This window comes from Lissotriton vulgaris, chromosome 5, assembly GCF_964263255.1.
Source record: "Lissotriton vulgaris chromosome 5, aLisVul1.2, whole genome shotgun sequence".
NCBI classification, from domain to species: domain Eukaryota; kingdom Metazoa; phylum Chordata; class Amphibia; order Caudata; family Salamandridae; genus Lissotriton; species Lissotriton vulgaris.
In genome coordinates this window covers 817,771,146-817,789,971 of record NC_141693.1, presented here as the reverse complement: position 1 = coordinate 817,789,971, position 18,826 = coordinate 817,771,146, and the positions used below count along the sequence as shown (strand labels likewise).

General features: G+C 45.2%; 1 protein-coding gene across 1 annotated transcript in view; it reads left to right on the top strand.

Moving 5' to 3' along the window:
* The window catches only part of LOC147711637 (E3 ubiquitin-protein ligase TRIM15-like), a 193,028-nt gene that overhangs the window by 10,396 nt on the left and 163,806 nt on the right, over nucleotides 1–18,826 (top strand). The window contains exon 2 of the mRNA XM_086920214.1: nucleotides 13,981–14,211. Coding sequence (XP_086776340.1) covers nucleotides 13,981–14,211 — 231 coding nt within the window. The remainder of the gene's footprint in view (nucleotides 1–13,980; nucleotides 14,212–18,826) is intronic.

Sequence of the window (18,826 nt, the reverse complement as noted above, 5' to 3'; positions counted from 1 at the left end):
AAGATGCAGGATGTCCAGGAGTTCCAGTCCTACATCTCTCGTGTCTGCTACAGGTCTATAGGTCTCAGCTTTGCTGCGAGTGCAGGTCAGCATCAGATGTCTGGAAGTCTGTGTCCTGTTTCGCAGATTCTTCGGGATCCGGCGGGAACCTAGAAAATGCAGACAGTCAAAGATGCAGTTAGTGCCTGTTTGAACAGGGTGGCCACTCCTTGACCACAAGGGAGATTTCTTCTGTCTTCCAGTCGAAATGGAATGTCAAAGGTCCAAGATATATGTTGCAGAGTTTCGTCCAGGGTAATCTAAAGTCCTAGGGACTGGGTTTCTATATTTACAGTAAGTTTAGGGGTTGGACTAACTCTAAGGTGCCTCCTATGGGTGGGACCTGGGGAGGGGGTGGTTAGACCCCTTCCCCTTTGTCCAGTTTTGCGCCAGAGCTGGGGCTCAGCGCCCCAGCAACCTGTTTGAACTGGGAAATGCATGGAGCACCTTGTGTGCCCCAGGCACTGTCTGAAAAGCATTCTCTGAATGCAACCCACCGTGCCCCAATCCACTAAAGCCTGTTTAGGGAGGTGCCAGCACCTCCCTAGACAGGAAACCTATTGTCCAGGCCTCCCCTGCCATAGTTTTGTCCAGCAGCAGGAGGGCAGACTCGTGTCTGTGGCAGCAGCATCCATTTTGTGTTGCTGGGGCTCTGTTTAACTTTAACCGGGTTTACCAGTAACTACATGTCTTCTCCCTCTAGAAAGGTGGAATGCTACCCCCGCCTCTCTGGCGGCGGGGGTAGTATTCCAAAGTGTTTGACACCTTAAACGACATGTTTTGATAAAGCCAAACCAAAGTTAGCATTAACCGCGAGGATTATAATGCACTTAAGAGTATATGGCATAGCTATATCATAGAAGAGCCATAAGGAGATGGTTCCGAAAGCTGCAGAGGGGCTCAGCTTATGCTAGGGCACCCTCCCACACAAAACCAAGCACTCTGCCTTCAGGATTGTCAAGGCCTGCCATAGGAGTGACTTATAGGTTACTATGTGTCTTTATATAAGATAGATATAGGTATACTATATCTAAGTAAGGGGTGCTTACACCACCTTACCCAGGCTGTAAGTACAGACCTGTGGTGGCCGTTTGGCAGGCTAACCAGGGGTGGCACAAGACATGCTGCAGCCCCTGGTAGGCCTCTGGGGTCCCTTACCCCTGGGTACCTAAGGGACCATATACAGGGGCTCACAAGGGTGACCCAGTAGCCAATCTGGTATGTACCTAAAGTACATGGAATCCATTTTATAGAGCAAGCAGATAGACTGGGGCCCTGAATAGCAGGATCCCAGTCCAACTATGTCGAAAACCATTAAAACACCAGGCAAAAAGTGGGGGTAACCATATAGTCAGATTCCACCTTCCTACACGGCAATAAAGGCTCTGCCCTAAGGTCAGAGCCTGTACAGGCCGCATCATAATCAGCGTCTTACTGTGTTTTTTCACCTTGAGATATCCCACCCTCCCCTATAGAAAATAAGAATAATATCTCCCTCCTACCCTTGTACCAACACCCTCAACCAGTTTATTGTGTAACTTCCCATGTCTCCCAATGTCTTTTCCTAACCGTAGAAAGAAGTGTGGTTGTATTTTTATATTTAACCGCATGCACGCTAGCGGGTTTTCCCGCTGTGCGCTGAAATTTGAAAATCGCGGCTTTTGTGACAAAGCCAGCTCGTCATCTGCGTAGCGCAGGTAACGCCCATGACGAGCTGGCTTTGTCACCAGCATCGAAGGGGTTAACTTCCCCTCTCTTACAGCGTCGAGTCGGAGGTCCTACTGCCTCTGTACCCGACACAACTTTTCAGCGTTTCTCTCGGCTCCTTAAGGCTGAGAAATACTCCCTTGCTGTGGACCGATCTTTTTTTCTAAATCCGACCCCACGCCACTTGTTGCTGCGGGCCAGATTTCTTTGAAAAGTGTGAGCCCATACCCCACTGCCATAGTAGCAGGAGCTTCTTGAAATAAATAAAATATAGACCATCTCGCTAAGGTCACCTACCACTGAGGCCATTGAGCTACGCAAGCGGGGCTCACCCATCAGCAGCAGTCCAGTAGAGTCTTCTCACAGGCGTGGCAACGGAAGAAAGTCTGTCTACTTAACAAAGATGCCAGCAGCCCTCCTTTCCCCTCAGCGACTGCTGGCCCATGTAAATAAAGGCAACGGTGCATTACGCAATTATCGTACAGTTTTATAAATAACACCAAAAAAAAGAGCTAATCCGAGGCACAACAATAAAAAAAAGTACCACCTAATTAGAAGAAAGACCCTTAAGAGATGGTCAGCCACACACTGTATGTGCCGGGCCATTTTAGGAGATTGGGACACCTTAGTAAAGACACTACAGTGGCCATTCTAACTGATTGGGCAAACTGCTTGAATTCTGGTAGTTGCAGGCCAACAAACTGTCAGAGCAGCTGTTTGCTTACACTGAGCCCAGTAATCTTAAATAATATTTACCTTCTGCCATGTCCCTTGAACCTTTAGAGAATACTATGGAAGATAGACTGAAGAACTTCTAAATAAGGTGCTGGATAAGGTAATTGGACACTGGATGACATAATTAATAAAAAAGTAGAGGTTCTCTCCAAGAAGGGTTGGGCAGTTACTGTCCCAGGACACCCTGATGGGAGAGATGGGATGATTAAGGGCCAGAGGAAGAGGCTGCAGGGGAAATCCTGCCTAAGGGAATTAAAAAGCCAAACACTCAAAACAAATTACTTCACGCATTAGCGGTGACAAGGATGGTGCCTCTAGCACTGCAGATGGGCAAGAAAAAGGCCCAGAGGTTCCTATTCCCATAGATTGTGATGAAACATTGTAGGATGCAATTAACCTATCCTGTTCCTCCGACTTTGATTCAGGTATTCAGGAGATAGAGGTGAGGAATATGGGTACAACTAAGGAGGCATCAAGGGCATCTGGGTCAAAAATGGGCATTGTTGCCCCATTCGGAGAGAATATGTTTAACCCGCTGCTCATCAAACACCCCTTGTCTCCAGAGTTGGCTCCATCACGGCACTTTGCTGACTACCTCTCTTTTTGGCCTAGGAAGGAAATACCAAAAGAGGTCAGGTCCCGTCTTAGATCCGAATGGCCACACCCCTACCTCCTGGATAAAGTTGGGTCTACCTCCGGGTTAGATGCAAAGGTGGTAGCTCTTAGCTCCAAGGGAGGAAAAGGCCCTAGGAAAGGTATCGATAAAGGCCTCAAGTCCTGCCAAGACGGTCTATTTAATATTACTGGCCCACTCACAAAGACGTTTGAGATGGCTGAAGTGGCATATCTTGAAGACCCCCTCATTGACCCCAAGGAATTGTGCCAATGGGCACAAATAGACATTTGCCTCCTGGGAAATGCAAATACTGCACTCTCAAATGAGAGATGAAAAAGCATATTGCTAAAAATAGATCCTAAATTGGTTGAACTGGCCACTAGAGAAGGAGTAGCTGCCTCCCAGGGTCTACGTTTCTGGGGACAATTTCATCAGGGACAGGCTAAGCGCATGGGAGCATTTAGCTCAATTCAGAAGTCCTAGAAAGACATCAAGTAAGTCTTCATGGATAGGGTTTTTAGCTAGGCTGGGAGAACAGGGGGGCAGTTCCTCGGCCGTGGCCAAAGCTCTTCAAGACCCTACCTGGGATTACTGGGCAAGATGTGCGCACCCACAATTTGCTCCACATTTGTCATTTATGCTCACAGAAACAAATACCTCACAGGAGAGGCTTCAGAAGTGAGCGGAGACAAAGAGGCTTTTCAGTAGGTAAGAAGAATGAAAGACCTTCGCAGGCGGGAGTGGAGACATTATTGGACCTCTATGCCAACGGAACCTTACTCACCTTTGCTGAGCTTGCAGCGGACACAAGCTTACCAGTCGGTCAATTTCTGACTCCTGCCTCCCTGGTGCGAACACTAGGGAATGCCTGGGGCGATATCTCTGAGGAGCCGCCAATGCATCAATTCATGCAATATCTGCTTGTCATGGGCAACGGCACCCAAGTGGTACACTGTCTGGCACAAGCTCTCTTGGTACATATGCAGCACTCCACCCGACAACTAAGAGACAAATGGGAAGTGGACAGAGGACAGAGGGCGGGCCTGGACAGACAAAGAATGGGCAATGGTGCTGTATAGCCCAGTCAATGTCCCATGCAACTCTCGTTTCAAAATTATACAATCCTATATTTTACACCGTGCGTACCTGTCGCCTGATAAAATTAACAGATACTTCTCAGTCACCAACACTGCATGCCCGAGATGTTCCTTGGTTGGAGCAGACCTGTTACATATGCTCTGGCTATGCCCCAGCGTCCAGTCGTACTGGAACATGATCACAACACTGCTGACACAATGCACAGACGAAGAAGTACCGCACACATGGGAGGCCTGCCTCTTGGGGCTCTATAAAAGGACTAAACTCAACAAAGTACCGGCAAAGTTCTGGGATCTGGTCACGGCCAAATGTCTACTCACCAAACGATGGAAACACAGCGAACCCCCGCATATTCGACACTGGTACGCCTCTTTCACTAATTGGGCGGGGGCGGAGGGCACAGTGTTGCGCCGTGTTACGCCGAGAGGAAACGAGGGGACTGAGAAAATTCCCTATTGCACACCTGGTATGCTCCTTCCACCGTCATGCGCTGCAATGAACATAAATATTTTCACAATGGCCCACAATCAGCCCGCAGCCGCGCTCCTTTAAGAGAAGAAAGCAGGGCTGGACTGGGAACCAAAACCAGCCCTGGCAAAGTGCTCGGCCGCACCCCCCAAGGGGTTGAAGGTGCCGCCGGGCTCTTTGCCGGGCCGGCGGCCGATTTTGTTGCAGGGCCGATTTTGCAAAAACAGCCCCCCCTGTAACAAAATCGGCCACCACCTGTGCGGCGCACCGGGGGATTGCCCGGTGCCCGCTATGGCCAGTCCGGGCCTGGAAGAAATGCAGCAAGTCCAAAAGCACGAACCTGTGCTTCACATGTCGTTTTTTTTGGCTTGATGCATATCTTCCCTTAATGAAGCGCGGCTGCGGGCGGATTGTGGGTCATTGTGAAAATATTTGTCAGTTGCAGCGCACGACGGTGCTGCAGTTAACAGGAATATTTTTACAATGGTCAACAGACCGCTCGTAGCCGTGGTCTATTAAGAGAAGACATGCAACCAACACAAAAGAAAGACGCGTAAAGCACACATTGTGCTTTTAAGCTTGCTGCACACCTTTTGTTAATAGAGCCAGGGCCGGACTGGCAACAGATGAGCTGCACAATAGTAACAACGGGCAATCATGGAAATATGACAGAGTTACGCAAACTATGCGCTGTCCTTGCATGACCCTGCAGAAAGCATGCAGCAAGTAGGCGGAAAAGCAGGTGTAGGTTTATCATACTTAATGGCATGTCCACTTGCTCACTGCGCTGAGACAGCCATTGCTTCTCGCTCACATCGTCTTCTGGACTTCGGAAGTTCTGGTGCCAGGCACTAACATACCGTTTAACGTGGAACCTTTCCCGATACATCCGAAATCATTGAGAGCAAAGATAGCAACGGGGCCACGTTCACGCTGGAACGATGGTGCATGCCATTATTTACATTTTTCTTCCCACCACCCCATTCTCCATTTGCACCCCCACCTCTTATTCACGGCTGGCACTGCTTCATATACTTCGGGTGTTCTTATGCAGAGAGCACATAGGCGCTTTGTGTGGATAACAATTGTGCTATTTAAATAGATGAAAATGTGAAATACAATAAAAGCAGGCAGCCTGGGGGCGTTTGAACCCCGCCCTGACCATTTTTAATTTAAAAAAAAAGCTTGCTGGAAGGGTTTCTATTAAAAAGGGGGGGGGGGTTGATGGATTAAACATGCATTTCTATGTTAAATGCTAGCAGCTTTCTTGTTTTTGTCAGAACGAACTTTCATGAGTTCTCTCGCGCTGGGTGTTCTCTGTATCCTCCGTACGAGTTATAGAGCGCGGCATATTTTGTGACTTTTTGAAAGTTTTTGATGTTAAATGCAGCCCCGTGTATAAGTGTGTCGGGCTGTGCAATTAACATGACCACTTTCTAAAAGGCATGTACTCTGCCGCCCTCTATTAACAAAAGGCACGCAGCAAGCCTAAAAATATAACGTGTGCTTTTACAATCACTAATAAATGTTAGTGATTCTGAAAGCACACATCCTGCTTCTGGACTTGCTGCATGCTTTTTGTTAATAGAGCGTGGCTGCGGGAAGATGGTGTACATTTTTTAAAGTATTCATGTTAATTGCTGCAATTAACATGTATACTTTCAAAAATGCACACAATCTTCCCGCAGCCTCGCTCTATTAACAACAAGCATTGGAAATGCAATAGGTCTCGCGATAGAAAAGTTTGAGCTTTTGGTGTGGTAAATGTAAATATTTTTTAATTTTTGTTTGTTTTGCAGATTATAAAAGTATTAATTTTGTTATTTGAAATGCCAATAGCTATAAATATAGCAAATGTTACATTTATAGCATTAGTAAAGGTACATGTTTAGTTTTCCCCTGTCTTACATGTATTGATCTGACAAATCACAATCTTTTAAAAATGTTATAAAAATACGTTTGCAATGCAACAGGGCTCGCATTAGTAAAGTTAGAGGTATTAGTATTGTAAACAACACATTTTTTATTCATGTTTTTGTTTTGAAAATAACGAAATTAATAACTTTGTCATTTACAATGCCAATAGTGTTAACTTTTGCAAATGTGACACCTATAGCATTTGTAATGCAATATGTGTTGTATTTACATGACTTAGATGTATTAATATTAAAAAGAACAATGGGTTGTATTTTTTCCAATATTTAATACTTGAATAAAAGTTATTGTAAATTATAATGGCAATAGCTTAAACTTTTGCAAATAACTTTTTGGAAGATTATGTTTAGTGTATTTTATTGTGATGGAAATACAAGAACGGAAGTGAAATATTAAAAAAAAATTGTGACATTTGTAATAAAGTTTGAAACATTGAGAGAACATATTTGAATCAGTTGTTGTTGAATGGTTGCACAGATTGATGCTGTGGTGGCTCTGAATGATGTTGTGGCGGCGACGAGTGATGCTGTGGCGTTCAGTGATGCTGTGGTAGCGCATAGTGGGCGAGGGATGGAGTGTGGGCGAGGGATGGAGTGTGGGCGAGGGATGGAGTGTGGGCGAGGGATGGAGTGTGGGCGAGGGATGGAGTGTGGGCGAGGGATGGAGTGTGGGCGAGGGATGGAGTGTGGGCGAGGGATGGAGTGTGGGCGAGGGATGGAGTGTGGGCGAGGGATGGAGTGTGGGCGAGGGATGGAGTGTGGGCGAGGGATGGAGTGTGGGCGAGGGATGGAGTGTGGGCGAGGGATGGAGTGTGGGCGAGGGATGGAGTGTGGGCGAGGGATGGAGTGTGGGCGAGGGATGGAGTGTGGGCGAGGGATGGAGTGTGGGCGAGGGATGGAGTGTGGGCGAGGGATGGAGTGTGGGCGAGGGATGGAGTGTGGGCGAGGGATGGAGTGTGGGCGAGGGATGGAGTGTGGGCGAGGGATGGAGTGTGGGCGAGGGATGGAGTGTGGGCGAGGGATGGAGTGTGGGCGAGGGATGGAGTGTGGGCGAGGGATGGAGTGTGGGCGAGGGATGGAGTGTGGGCGAGTGGGGAGATGGATGGATGGAGTGGGGAGATGGATGGATGGAGTGGGGAGATGGATGGATGGAGTGGGGAGATGGATGGATGGAGTGGGGAGATGGATGGATGGAGTGGGGAGATGGATGGATGGAGTGGGGAGATGGATGGATGGAGTGGGGAGATGGATGGATGGAGTGGGGAGATGGATGGATGGAGTGGGGAGATGGATGGATGGAGTGGGGAGATGGATGGATGGATGGATGGAGTAGTGGGGGGATGGATGGATGGAGTAGTGGGGATGGATGGATGGATGGATGGAGTAGGGGGGATGGATGGATGGATGGATGGAGTAGGGGGGATGGATGGATGGATGGATGGAGTGGGGGGGATGGATGGATGGATGGATGGAGTGGGGGGGATGGATGGATGGATGGATGGAGTGGGGGGGATGGATGGATGGATGGATGGAGTGGGGGGGATGGATGGATGGATGGATGGAGTGGGGGGATGGATGGATGGATGGAGTGGGGGGATGGATGGATGGATGGAGTGGGGGGATGGATGGATGGATGGACGGAGTGGGGGAGCCGAAGGAAAGAAAACAAACAAGTGCAATCAGGAGAGCAGAAGGCCAGAAAACGAGTGCAATCAGGGGAGCAGGGGAGCAACACCAATTGCAACAAAAGTCTATAAATTGTAGGCCAAAAAAAGTCTTTATTTTTGTAGCAATGGTGGCATGCTGCGCTTTAGATGAATATGTTTAAAAGTAAAAGTGCACCATACTGCGATTGCTACAATAGTTAATTGTGGATACGTTAACAATTGATGTGTGCGCTGATGGCTGATGGCTGGTGGTGTGTGTGCCTGTAGAAATTGTGCCCTGATGGCTGGTAGTGTGTGTGCCTGGTGGAAGTGTGCGCTGCTGGCTGGTGGTGTGTGTGCCCGGTGAAAGCGTGCACTAACGGCTGATGGTGTGTGTGTGCCTGGTGAAAGCGTGCACTGATGGCTGGTGGTGTGTGTGTGCCTGGTGAAAGCATGCACTGACTGCTAGTGGTGTGTGTGTGCCTGATGAAAGCGTGCACTGATGGCTGGTGGTGTGTGTGTGTGACTGGTGGAAGCGTGCACTGATGGCTGGTGGTGTTTGTGCCCGTTGGAAGCGTGCACTGACGGTGGTGGTGTTTGTGGCCGGTGAAAGCGTGCACTAACTGTGGGGTTGTGTGTGAGTGTGGTTGTGTGTGAGTGGTGTGTGTGAGTGTGGTGTGTGTGAGTGTGGTGTGTGTGTGGTTGTGTGTGAGTGTAGTTGTGTGTGTATCTGGTTGTGTGTGTGGTTGTGTGGGTGTATGGTTGTGCGTGTGGTTGCTCATATGACAGCTGAGTTACGTAATATAGCCACCTATGAAAAATGTAATAAATGTGCAGGCCCATTGGCCCCTGTTGCAATACTTGCTTGGACCCGGCCCACTTAAAGCAGTAAGTAGAGTGTAATGCTAACAACAATTAAGCATATAGAAAGCATACGCAAATAATAGTAGCTGTTTCCACATAAATAATTAACAGCAAAATAAAGCGTTACTAAAATTAATAATAACGGGCTACTGATTAGGTGCACATTTCTAGCATAGGGCAAACGTTTCTGACTTTAAAGTTTGCAGACAGCTAGTTCTAGTCACAGCGCTACACGTAAGCTCGAAATCAGTCTTTAACATAGTGTACCGTTCAGAGCCACCGTGATCAAAAGAAAGCAATAATTACGCAGTAAAAAGTCCTCTGCGACAGTGTTATAATCCCCCAAAATGCCGGGGCACACATTACATTTCAGAGCCAGAGTGCTCAAAACACCAATGCCAAGATAATTTAAAAATGCAGAAAGCCTTTCAGTGGCTCTGCATCGCTGCAGCTCATATGACAGCCGAGTCACGGACCTCTGAGGGCCAGTCAGATCTATCCCTCAAGGGTAGAATCGAATCTGGTAAGGCTGGGGTAGAGTCAGTGCTATATGAGGCTGTGACAGAGTCGGCTGGGGCACAGCCAGTGATAGTGTGAGGCTGGGGCAAAGCCAGTAGGCATGCACGGCCCGTCGGGGTGAACGCGCAAGTGGGGGGGTGGGAGGGGCGGGAGTGAGCATGGAGGAATGGTGACAAAGCCAGTAGGCATGCACGGCCGGTCGGGGTGAACGCGCAAGGGAGGGGTGGGAGTGAGCGTAGAGGAATGGTGAGAAAGGCAGTAGGCATGCAGGGCTGGTCGTGGTGAATGTGCAAAGGGGGGGGAGGGGTGGGAGTGAGCGTGGAGGAATGGTGAACTCGCTATACGAGTGTGTTCAAGTCTTGCAAACAATTAGTATGGCATAGAGCTCAAGCGGCTTAAAATATCTAGTGATAGGAGCAGGCAATGTATCTGATGACGGGGACTTTAGATAAAGTGTTGAAATGGAAACATTTTGCTCGTAAAAGTAAGATTAGAGTGCTAAATTGAGCTTTTGGTTCTAAAATTCGATTTCAGTTTGCTGTTTTCACAGCTCCTGACGCCCAGGCATATTTGTTTACCTTAAGTGTCTAAGTAAATATATAATTAAAATAAATGAGTACATGGTTTGATGATCCGTACTGCAATCTGAAGTGCGTCCACTTAGACTGAAGAAATCATGCAGCCAGCGTCTGAACGCCATAAAAAGTGTCGCAGCTGTGATCCTGGGCGCAGTGGGGGTCGGTTGGTGAGTGTGGAGGCGTAGCTAGAAAGAACAACAATATACTGTAACTATTTAGTTGGCTCTAAACGCCCCTTAAAACAAGCATTGGCACAGCGTGGCAGAAACGAGAGACACGGCCTGGCGGCCGTCAAAGTGAAAGTACGGCCGGCCGGTGACAGAACGAGAGGGGTTTAGAAAGAAGTTAAGAAACACCGTTTTGCACGTCGGTAAATAAACCAGCATTGGCGCAGCGCGGCAGAAACAAGAGACACGGCCTGGCGGCCGTGAAACTGAAAGCACGGCCGGCCGGCCGTGAAAAAGCCTTTGATGCAGCAGGGGGCAATTAGGGGAGGAGAATGGCTGGGCTGAGGCAGAGCGCAAAGCCTTTGATGCAGCAGGGGGCAGAGCGGGAAGAGCTACTGGCAGCACCAAGCTGACGATTTGATGCTGTGCACGCGCATTTTAACTCATTGCGCTTGCGCATTGAGTTAAGAGCGCACATGTACTGAATCAAATCGCCATTCCGGTTAAACTCTGGATAAACCCCTTAATCTCTCGCCAGCTCGAATGCGCAAGCGCATCGGCAGGCGGGACCTAAAAAGCATGCAGCAAGCCCAGGGCTTGAGTGGGCTGGGTCCTGCTGATGTTTCGTTTTTAATACAGGTCCCAATCAGGCTCTTTATTTTTGCCCTCACCCTTAGGGTAAAAAAAAAAATCTCAACTGCTGAAAGCCTTTGGTGTAACTTCAGAGGACTTTTTAAAAATCATTTCAGAACTGAGGCATTTTCAATATATTCAACAAAGCTGTAGTTGTTGCTTATTTATCCTATACAAATAACAACCATTGACAAAGTCAATAGTCCTGGGTTGTTGTAGGTTTAATGTTACTTATTGTGTTATATATCTGGATGCAATGACAGAGGCAGCACAATAACAGTCGGGGGGCATACTATGCTAAGCATAGATTTTTAGCTTACGTGTTTTTACGCTATGCCCTCAATTACATCAAGCACGCCCCTTTGAGAGACCCCCCAGTTTTTTCATCCCACTTAAAGCCCTGAGCAAGCCTAAAAGCACCACGTGTGCTTTCAGAATCACTAACATATATTAGTGACTCTGAATGCACACATGGTGGACATCTATGTACATTCCCCCCCTGCGTATCCAAGAAACCATCTTCAGAGCAGATAAGTGAACTCATGATTATCAATTTTAAAGAGTGGAGTAACCCCCGCCTTGGTAGAGCCAGCTCTGTTCTGCAAAGTCTTTCCCTGATGACCTTGAATAATACTTAAACAGATTATTGCAAATAGCATTCTCCTTTAATTTATTTTTAATCTGGGTAATGTGTGAGTTTGTAATATATACATTTTTTGACAAATGTGGTTTTGTTTCATGCAGCATCCATAAAAAATGTTTATTTTAGATTTAAACAGGATATCGTATATGAGAAATGGGAGGATGTCACAGTGATTATTTGCAGTAGTATTAGTGGGTTTCTGCTGTGTTACAATAGTGGAAAAAGACATCACTATCCATGAATATTAACTATAAACACATTTGGAATTTGAACCAATGTGTCTGTGCACTGTTTGTGATCTGGACAAAAGGACACGAGAAAGCTCAAACGGGATAATAAATTCAAAGCTGATCTGCTCAGAGGCCCCAAAAACACATTAGGCCGAGGACGCTCAAAGTCCTCAAGATGTCCCTGAGCCGCCACTGTGTAGTTAGTTAGTAAAGAAGAGGTTCACTGGCACTGTGGAATGAGGCTGGTTGCTCCATTTTCCTAATATATATATATTAGTGCAGCTTTGTCGTGGTTGCATATGCTGTGCACTGCACTTTCTCATTTCGAATCTGACCCAATCATTGTACATCAGTCACCAACACAAAGGCCACCACCCTGGCTGGACTGGCCTTAGCAGGCATTTGCCTGGAAGGCTAGGGGCAGTTTTAGAGCAGTGGTGGCCAGTTGTGTTACTGGGGGCAGTTTTGCAGCAATGCTACAATATGGGCCCTCAGTAACAAAAGCACCACTGCTGGGGACCGGGTTTAAGCAGTAGTGCTTGACACTTGGCACCCCCACCCCCTACACCCCTCCTCTGGTGGGTGGGAGTCAGTGCAGCAGAATTGCCAGCGCTACTTTTTTGGGTTTCCAGTCCGGCCCTGCCTGTCCCATTAAACAGGCCTCCTCCCTTCCAGTACCTAGGTCATTTATCTGCACAATCAAGCAGGAACTCCAGTGTCAGAACCCCTGTCGCTGCACCCACACATGCAGTGGGTTCTTGGCACACATTTCTGTGGCTGGAGCGCACAGAGACCTCACACTGCCGCACACAGAGGAAAAAAATTAGAGGGAACATTGGTCTCTGTGGGCCAAAACTTACTGACTAAAAAATGTATGCGAAGTATGTGGGTACTAAACCCACCTTCTGCAAAATATACTGCATTATGGGACATTAGAGATGTCCTACAGGTCTTAATAGGTTGGGGAGAGAATTCTGATTTATCCCCAAAACATATCTCTTATAAACTCACTGTCTTGCTATGCCTGGTGTCTTGTAGATGGACTTCAGACATAAAAGCCTTAGACATCACCAGCAGGGCCTACCAATCCGAATGGGTTAGTTTTATTTAAAAGGCGAACAGAGACCATGTCAACTAATGTTTTCTACCCCTTATTTACAGAGAATGAAAGAATGTTTGTAGTGAAATGTTTGATGGGATATGAGAGGACTGTGAGTATGAGAGGAAATACAGAAACAATGCTAATATCTTATAAATAGCCTCATAGAGCAGTTTACTCCCCAACCATAGCACAATGGGTGACAGCAATAATGAAAGAAGCAGGTGTAGACATTACTATGCTTGGTGTACACTCCCTTAGGGGTGCCTCAGCCTCTAAACCTCTCTTCCCAGTAGATATCCTCGGGGCTGCGGCTTGGCCCAATGAAAATATGTTTAAAAGTTGCTATTTTCGACCTGTTACGAGCTTAATTGATGATGTATTAAATGCACTTTAAAACTGAATAATGTTACCCTCTGTGTCATGTCATAACATTTCGATTTTTCACAGCCTGGTGGGCAGACATTCTGGGTTTTATTAAAGACACAGAGGCTTAGATTATCCCTCCACATTGGAACCCTTCCTGATGGAGAAAAGTTATTGATTTTGTCTTGGGTTTTTCTTTTCCAGAGTAAGAGGTTTTCACTGATTAAGTTTTTCGTTTGTAAGTTATGGATCTAAGAAAGTATCTTGTCCGCAAAACCAAAAAATGAAGAACACTGTGTGCGGGGGAACTTTATTGTCTATTAAAAAGTTATTGAAGTTCTATATTCTTCGATTGTTGCTGCTGTAAGCGGGCAATAAAGAAGCGGGCAATAAAGGAGATTTGCATAATCGTAGCCCCTGTGTCTTTAATAAAATACAGACTTTCTGCCCACCAGGCTGTGAAAAATCAAAATTCTCTTTCAAATGTAATTTTTGGGATGTCTCTTAGACAAAGCCTTTGTGCAAGGTGATGACAATCTGAATAGGCAACCCCTCCACCCTCCTCCTGGACCCCTACTCTCTGGACGGCCTATAGGAAGCTTTATAAAATCTAACCAGCTTTTCTTTGCTTCTGACAGAACAAGCTAAGAACTGAGAAGAAGATACTTGAATCTGAAATTGAAAAACTGCGGCAACTCCTGAAAGAAAATGAGCAAACACTGCACGGGAGACTGAAGGAGATGGAGAAGAACATCACCATGGTGGAAAATGCAATTATCACCAAACTTTCCAATCAAATCACCTCTCTCAATGCAGTGATAACGGAGATAGGAAAAAAGTGTGAGGCGCCAGCATGGGAACTCCTGAAGGTGAGATACTGTTTGGGAAATACAACAAAAGAAGGAAGTGAAATATTCCTATTTTGTGTGCATTATTAAATGTATGAGTGGAACACACATGATCTCCTGGCAGGGTCCATGCACAGTGACCTCACGCACTCTGACAGCTGCACAAAATATACAGTCATGGATTATTTACACTGTCCTACTTGATGCTGAGAGCCCGATTCAATATAAACAAAATTCCAAAGTTCCAAAGGGTCTCTGAGGTACCAAAGTTTCTAAACAAAAGCCTTGTCACCAATGTGACTTTCACCCGGCAGCATCGAGTGCCTGCCACTGTGCAGGCTGCACGTGTGAGTCATGATGACTCAGCATTGAGCTTCTGTCACTGTGCAGGCTGCACGTGAGTCATGAGGAGTCAGCATTGAGCTGACTACACAGGATGCACGTGAGTCATGATGAGTCAGCATTGAGCGCCTGTCACTGCAGCAGGCTGCACGTGAGTCATAATGAGCCGCATCGAGCACCTGTCAATGTGCAGGTTGTACGTGTGAGTCATGATGACTCATCATTGAGCGTCTGTCACTGCGCAGGCTGCGCGTGCGAGTGATGAATTTTCCCTTCAGTGCTCCGTTAATGATGGATTGAAAGGATGCACTTTGCCTCGAGGTAATTGATTTAGTCTTATCAGTGTCTATGCTTAAACAACTTTCCATTTCTTTATGAGTGGAACTTTGGGCAGAGGGTTAAATATTGTCTGTCCATCCTTTTGTTTAGAAACTTGGTACCTCAGAGACCCTTTGGAACTCTTGAACTTTGTTTACCCAGTTAATGATGACCGCTCTTTTCCACAAGGTAATGAGACTTATGTTTACAGTCACGCTTTTCTTTTAAACATTTTAAAACCTTACATTATTTTGAGGAGTGGTGTTATATCTTTGTTTGCGTGCTTGTTTGTTACTCTTCACAGTAATTGGAAACCTTTGGATTCAAACTTGCCCCCTCGTTTTCTTTTGAAAGGAATATAGATTAATTTTGACATTACCTTATGAGAAGTCCAGAATAATTCTGTGTTTTGTATTCACAATATCAACCCTAAATCAAATCCCTTTGCAAATAACTGATGGCGTCCAACCTTCCCCTCTTCTTAGGTTGCTGTCTGTCTTTTCTCTGACCGAGCAGCCCATGGGCCTACTACTATCATTTCAACCACCTAGCCAATGTTAGTTTACAGTAGTTTAGTTTCCCTTTTATATCTAGACTTTGCATTACAAATTATGACAAATTCTAAGTATTTCCCTTTATTAAATTCTCTGGTGCCCCTTTACAGTCCTAAGGAAGACTCCATTGTAAGGATCAAGATCACCTACATCTGTCAACGGTCGAAATGTTGACATATTGTTGTATATAAGCCAATGCGTGCAACAGTGCTTTGTTCATTGTGCCTATTCAGTGTTATTATGGCTTCTAATTATTTTGCTTGTATATAATTGTCATGTAGGACATACCAATATCATTGTTGATGTGTATATTTTCATTCCCTTCCCACCCTCCTTTAACCCTCACTTTGCACACAAGTCCTTCCTTTCTCCCTTCTACACATTCAAGGCACTTTTGTATATGTATGTTCCAGATGTTTTGCTGGATTTTGAACATTCAGATTGATGTTCAATATGAATAAATAGTATTGAGCAGAATGTTATGGTATGAGTAATTTAATGGATGCTGCTACATAAATATGTGTGTTCTTCCAAATTGTCCCACTAGGACCCCCTATCCTCTGTACTGCTAATCACCCAGGTCCCGGTGGCTTAACTGGGTTGTACCCTTTTTTTGTAACTAGCTATGTAACTAGGCATTTGCAGTAGGTGATGGCATGTTGCCCCAGATAAAGGTAGAGATTTCCACAGAAAACTCTTTAGTTTGAAGAGTAGTGACAATTCTATATTTCGAATAACCCTTTTTTTTCTCCTCCTTTATGCGATTTTTATGGTCATGCCGGACAAGGTCCCTTGTCTTGGTTCCGATTGGTATGGCTGGAGACCTCCCTTTATTAACGTGCTGAGGGCTGGGACTTATCCTAGGACCTTTAGATTTGTTGAAGTCGGTCACAGAAACCATGTGCCGACCATTTGAATCTGAAAGATCGCATTATATGTATCATTGGACATTCCTACGAACCCTACCTCATGTTTTTGTCCCATAGATCCCAAACCCTTGTTTTGTTGCTGTTCCCTCTTTGTTTATCCAATAGCCTGACTTCCTTTCTGAGCCAATCCACTCTATTGCCCTGGGAGGGGTAGTAAGAATCCAATTCACACATATCTCCCGCCTAGCTAATATTATTAGGGTAAACAATAAACACTTTTGACTTTTACTTAATACAGTAGTAGAACGATTAGTGGCTTACCTCAATATTTGTTTTTAGAACTTTATCAATGGCCTTACCCACTTCTTCCCAAAAGATTCCCAGGTGTGGACACTGGTGGAACGTGTGGATATTATTCGCCTTGGGATCCCGGCATTTTGGACATTTTCTTACCACCTGGTTGTTCAGTTTAGAGAGTCTTTCCGGCGTCCAGTATGACCTATGTAAAGTGAAGAGATGATTTCTCCTAAGTGGCGCAGAGACTATAGTTTGCCATAAAAGAGTGCAGGATACTTGCCAAAGATGATGCAAGTCTTGAGTAGGGAAGGTCATTCTCCATACTTCATCTGGGACAGTGAATTCATTGTCAGGGGACTGTATCAAGTGCCAATACCATTTCGATATTTCTTTTTTCCGTACGTCGCTTAATAGTTCGTATTCCAGATTCGCTGTGATTTTTAAACTTATTTTCAGATTTTTCGTCCAATTCTGAAGTTGATCGTATTTAAACCTGGAGATCTTGCCCTGTGTTACTTCCAATAATGAGTCCCAACTTATTAATGATCCAGAGTCAATCAAACATCCTCATCCTGTTATTCCTGCTTCCCTAAGTGGGGTTGCTAATGTATCTTTTAGGAACTCTGGGGTTCCTGGAGACCTCCAAATGGTTGCTAGCTGGCTAATGTACGGAATCTTCCAAATTCTTCTAATATCGTACCATAACTTATATGCAGTGGCAAGTACCTTTAGTTTGATCTTTTTCAAAGTTCTTTGGATGTCCAAACTTGTAGAAACAATGATCGTCCTATGTTACGGCTTTCCAGTAAGAAGAATAGTCGGCATGAGGTCTAAGAACATTTCTTATATGTTTAAAATGAAAGGCTCTATAGTAAGAAAGCAGGTCAGGGCTAGCAATGCCCCCTCGATATTTCCTCTGACACAGTTTTCTCCATGATATCCTCACTCCCTTTGAGGCACAAATAAAGCTATTAATTTCCCTCTGTATCTTTTTTAGCCAAGGGATCTTCAATTCTAACAGTATAGCGTTAAATAAGAAAGTAAACTTTGGCAAAATAGGCATTTTAATTACATTTGAACGCCCCAAAAAGGACAGGGATAGACAACTCCACGATTTTAATAATTTCCTCATTTCCTTAATCTTTGAGTTTAGGTTAACCTGATCAACTTCTTCAATGTTTTTCGTAACCTCTATTCCCAGATACTTGATGCTATTTTTTGATTCAACTAATGGTGTTACTACATTCCAGTGCATTATTTCCGTTTTCAGAATATTCCCTTGGTAGCCTGAAATTTGGCCAAAGTCAACAAGCAGCTTTGTGATGAAGGGGAGAGTTTTATTAAGCTCGCTCTTATAAACAATTGAATCATTGGCATACAATGCCACTTTATTTACCCAGCCGTTGAATTGAAATGGGATAATTTCCTCGGCTCTCCTTATCATATTGGCCAGTGGTTCTATATACAAATTACAAAGATAAGGAGACAAGGGGTAACCTTGTCTCGTCCCCCTATCAATCTGAATCTGTTTAGACAAGCTACCATTTATGAGTACTTTTGCAACTGGCATAGTATATATATTTCTTATTACTCTTAAAAAATGTGTTCCCAAACCAGAGTGTTTTATAGCTTCATGCAAGTATATCCAATTTACATGATCAAATGCTTTAGCAGCATCAAAGGTTAAGACTGCTAATGGTAACTTTGCTTTGGAGGCTTTGTCAATGGACCAGATTAGTTGATGAGTAAGATCATGTAGTTGTCTCCCTCTTATAAACCCTTTTTGTTCAGTATGTATGATTTTACCGGTGATATTCCCTATCCGTACTTCTAATATTTGGGTAAGAATGTTATAATCGCAATTTAAAAGTGAAATGGGTCTGTATGACTCACATCTGAGTGGATGTTTTCCTGATTTTAACATTAAGCTGATGGTGGCATCCTTCCACCATTTAGGGAGCTCAAGATCTTTCAAGTAAATGTTATTGAAGAGGGCCGTCAATCTTGGAATTAGTATTTCCCTTAAGACTACATATAATTCCACTGGGATAGAATCTGGGCCTGCAGCTTTCCCTTTTTTAGATTTTTGTAGAACCTCTAAAACTTCTTTGCAGGTAATTACTGCATTTAACACTTCGCTAAGCCCTTCTCCCAGAATTGGCAACTTTGATTCCCTCCAGTACAAATCTACCACATTGACTGAGGGGGGTCTGGTCCTCCTTATACAATGTCTGAAAAAATCTTTGAATGCCTCTT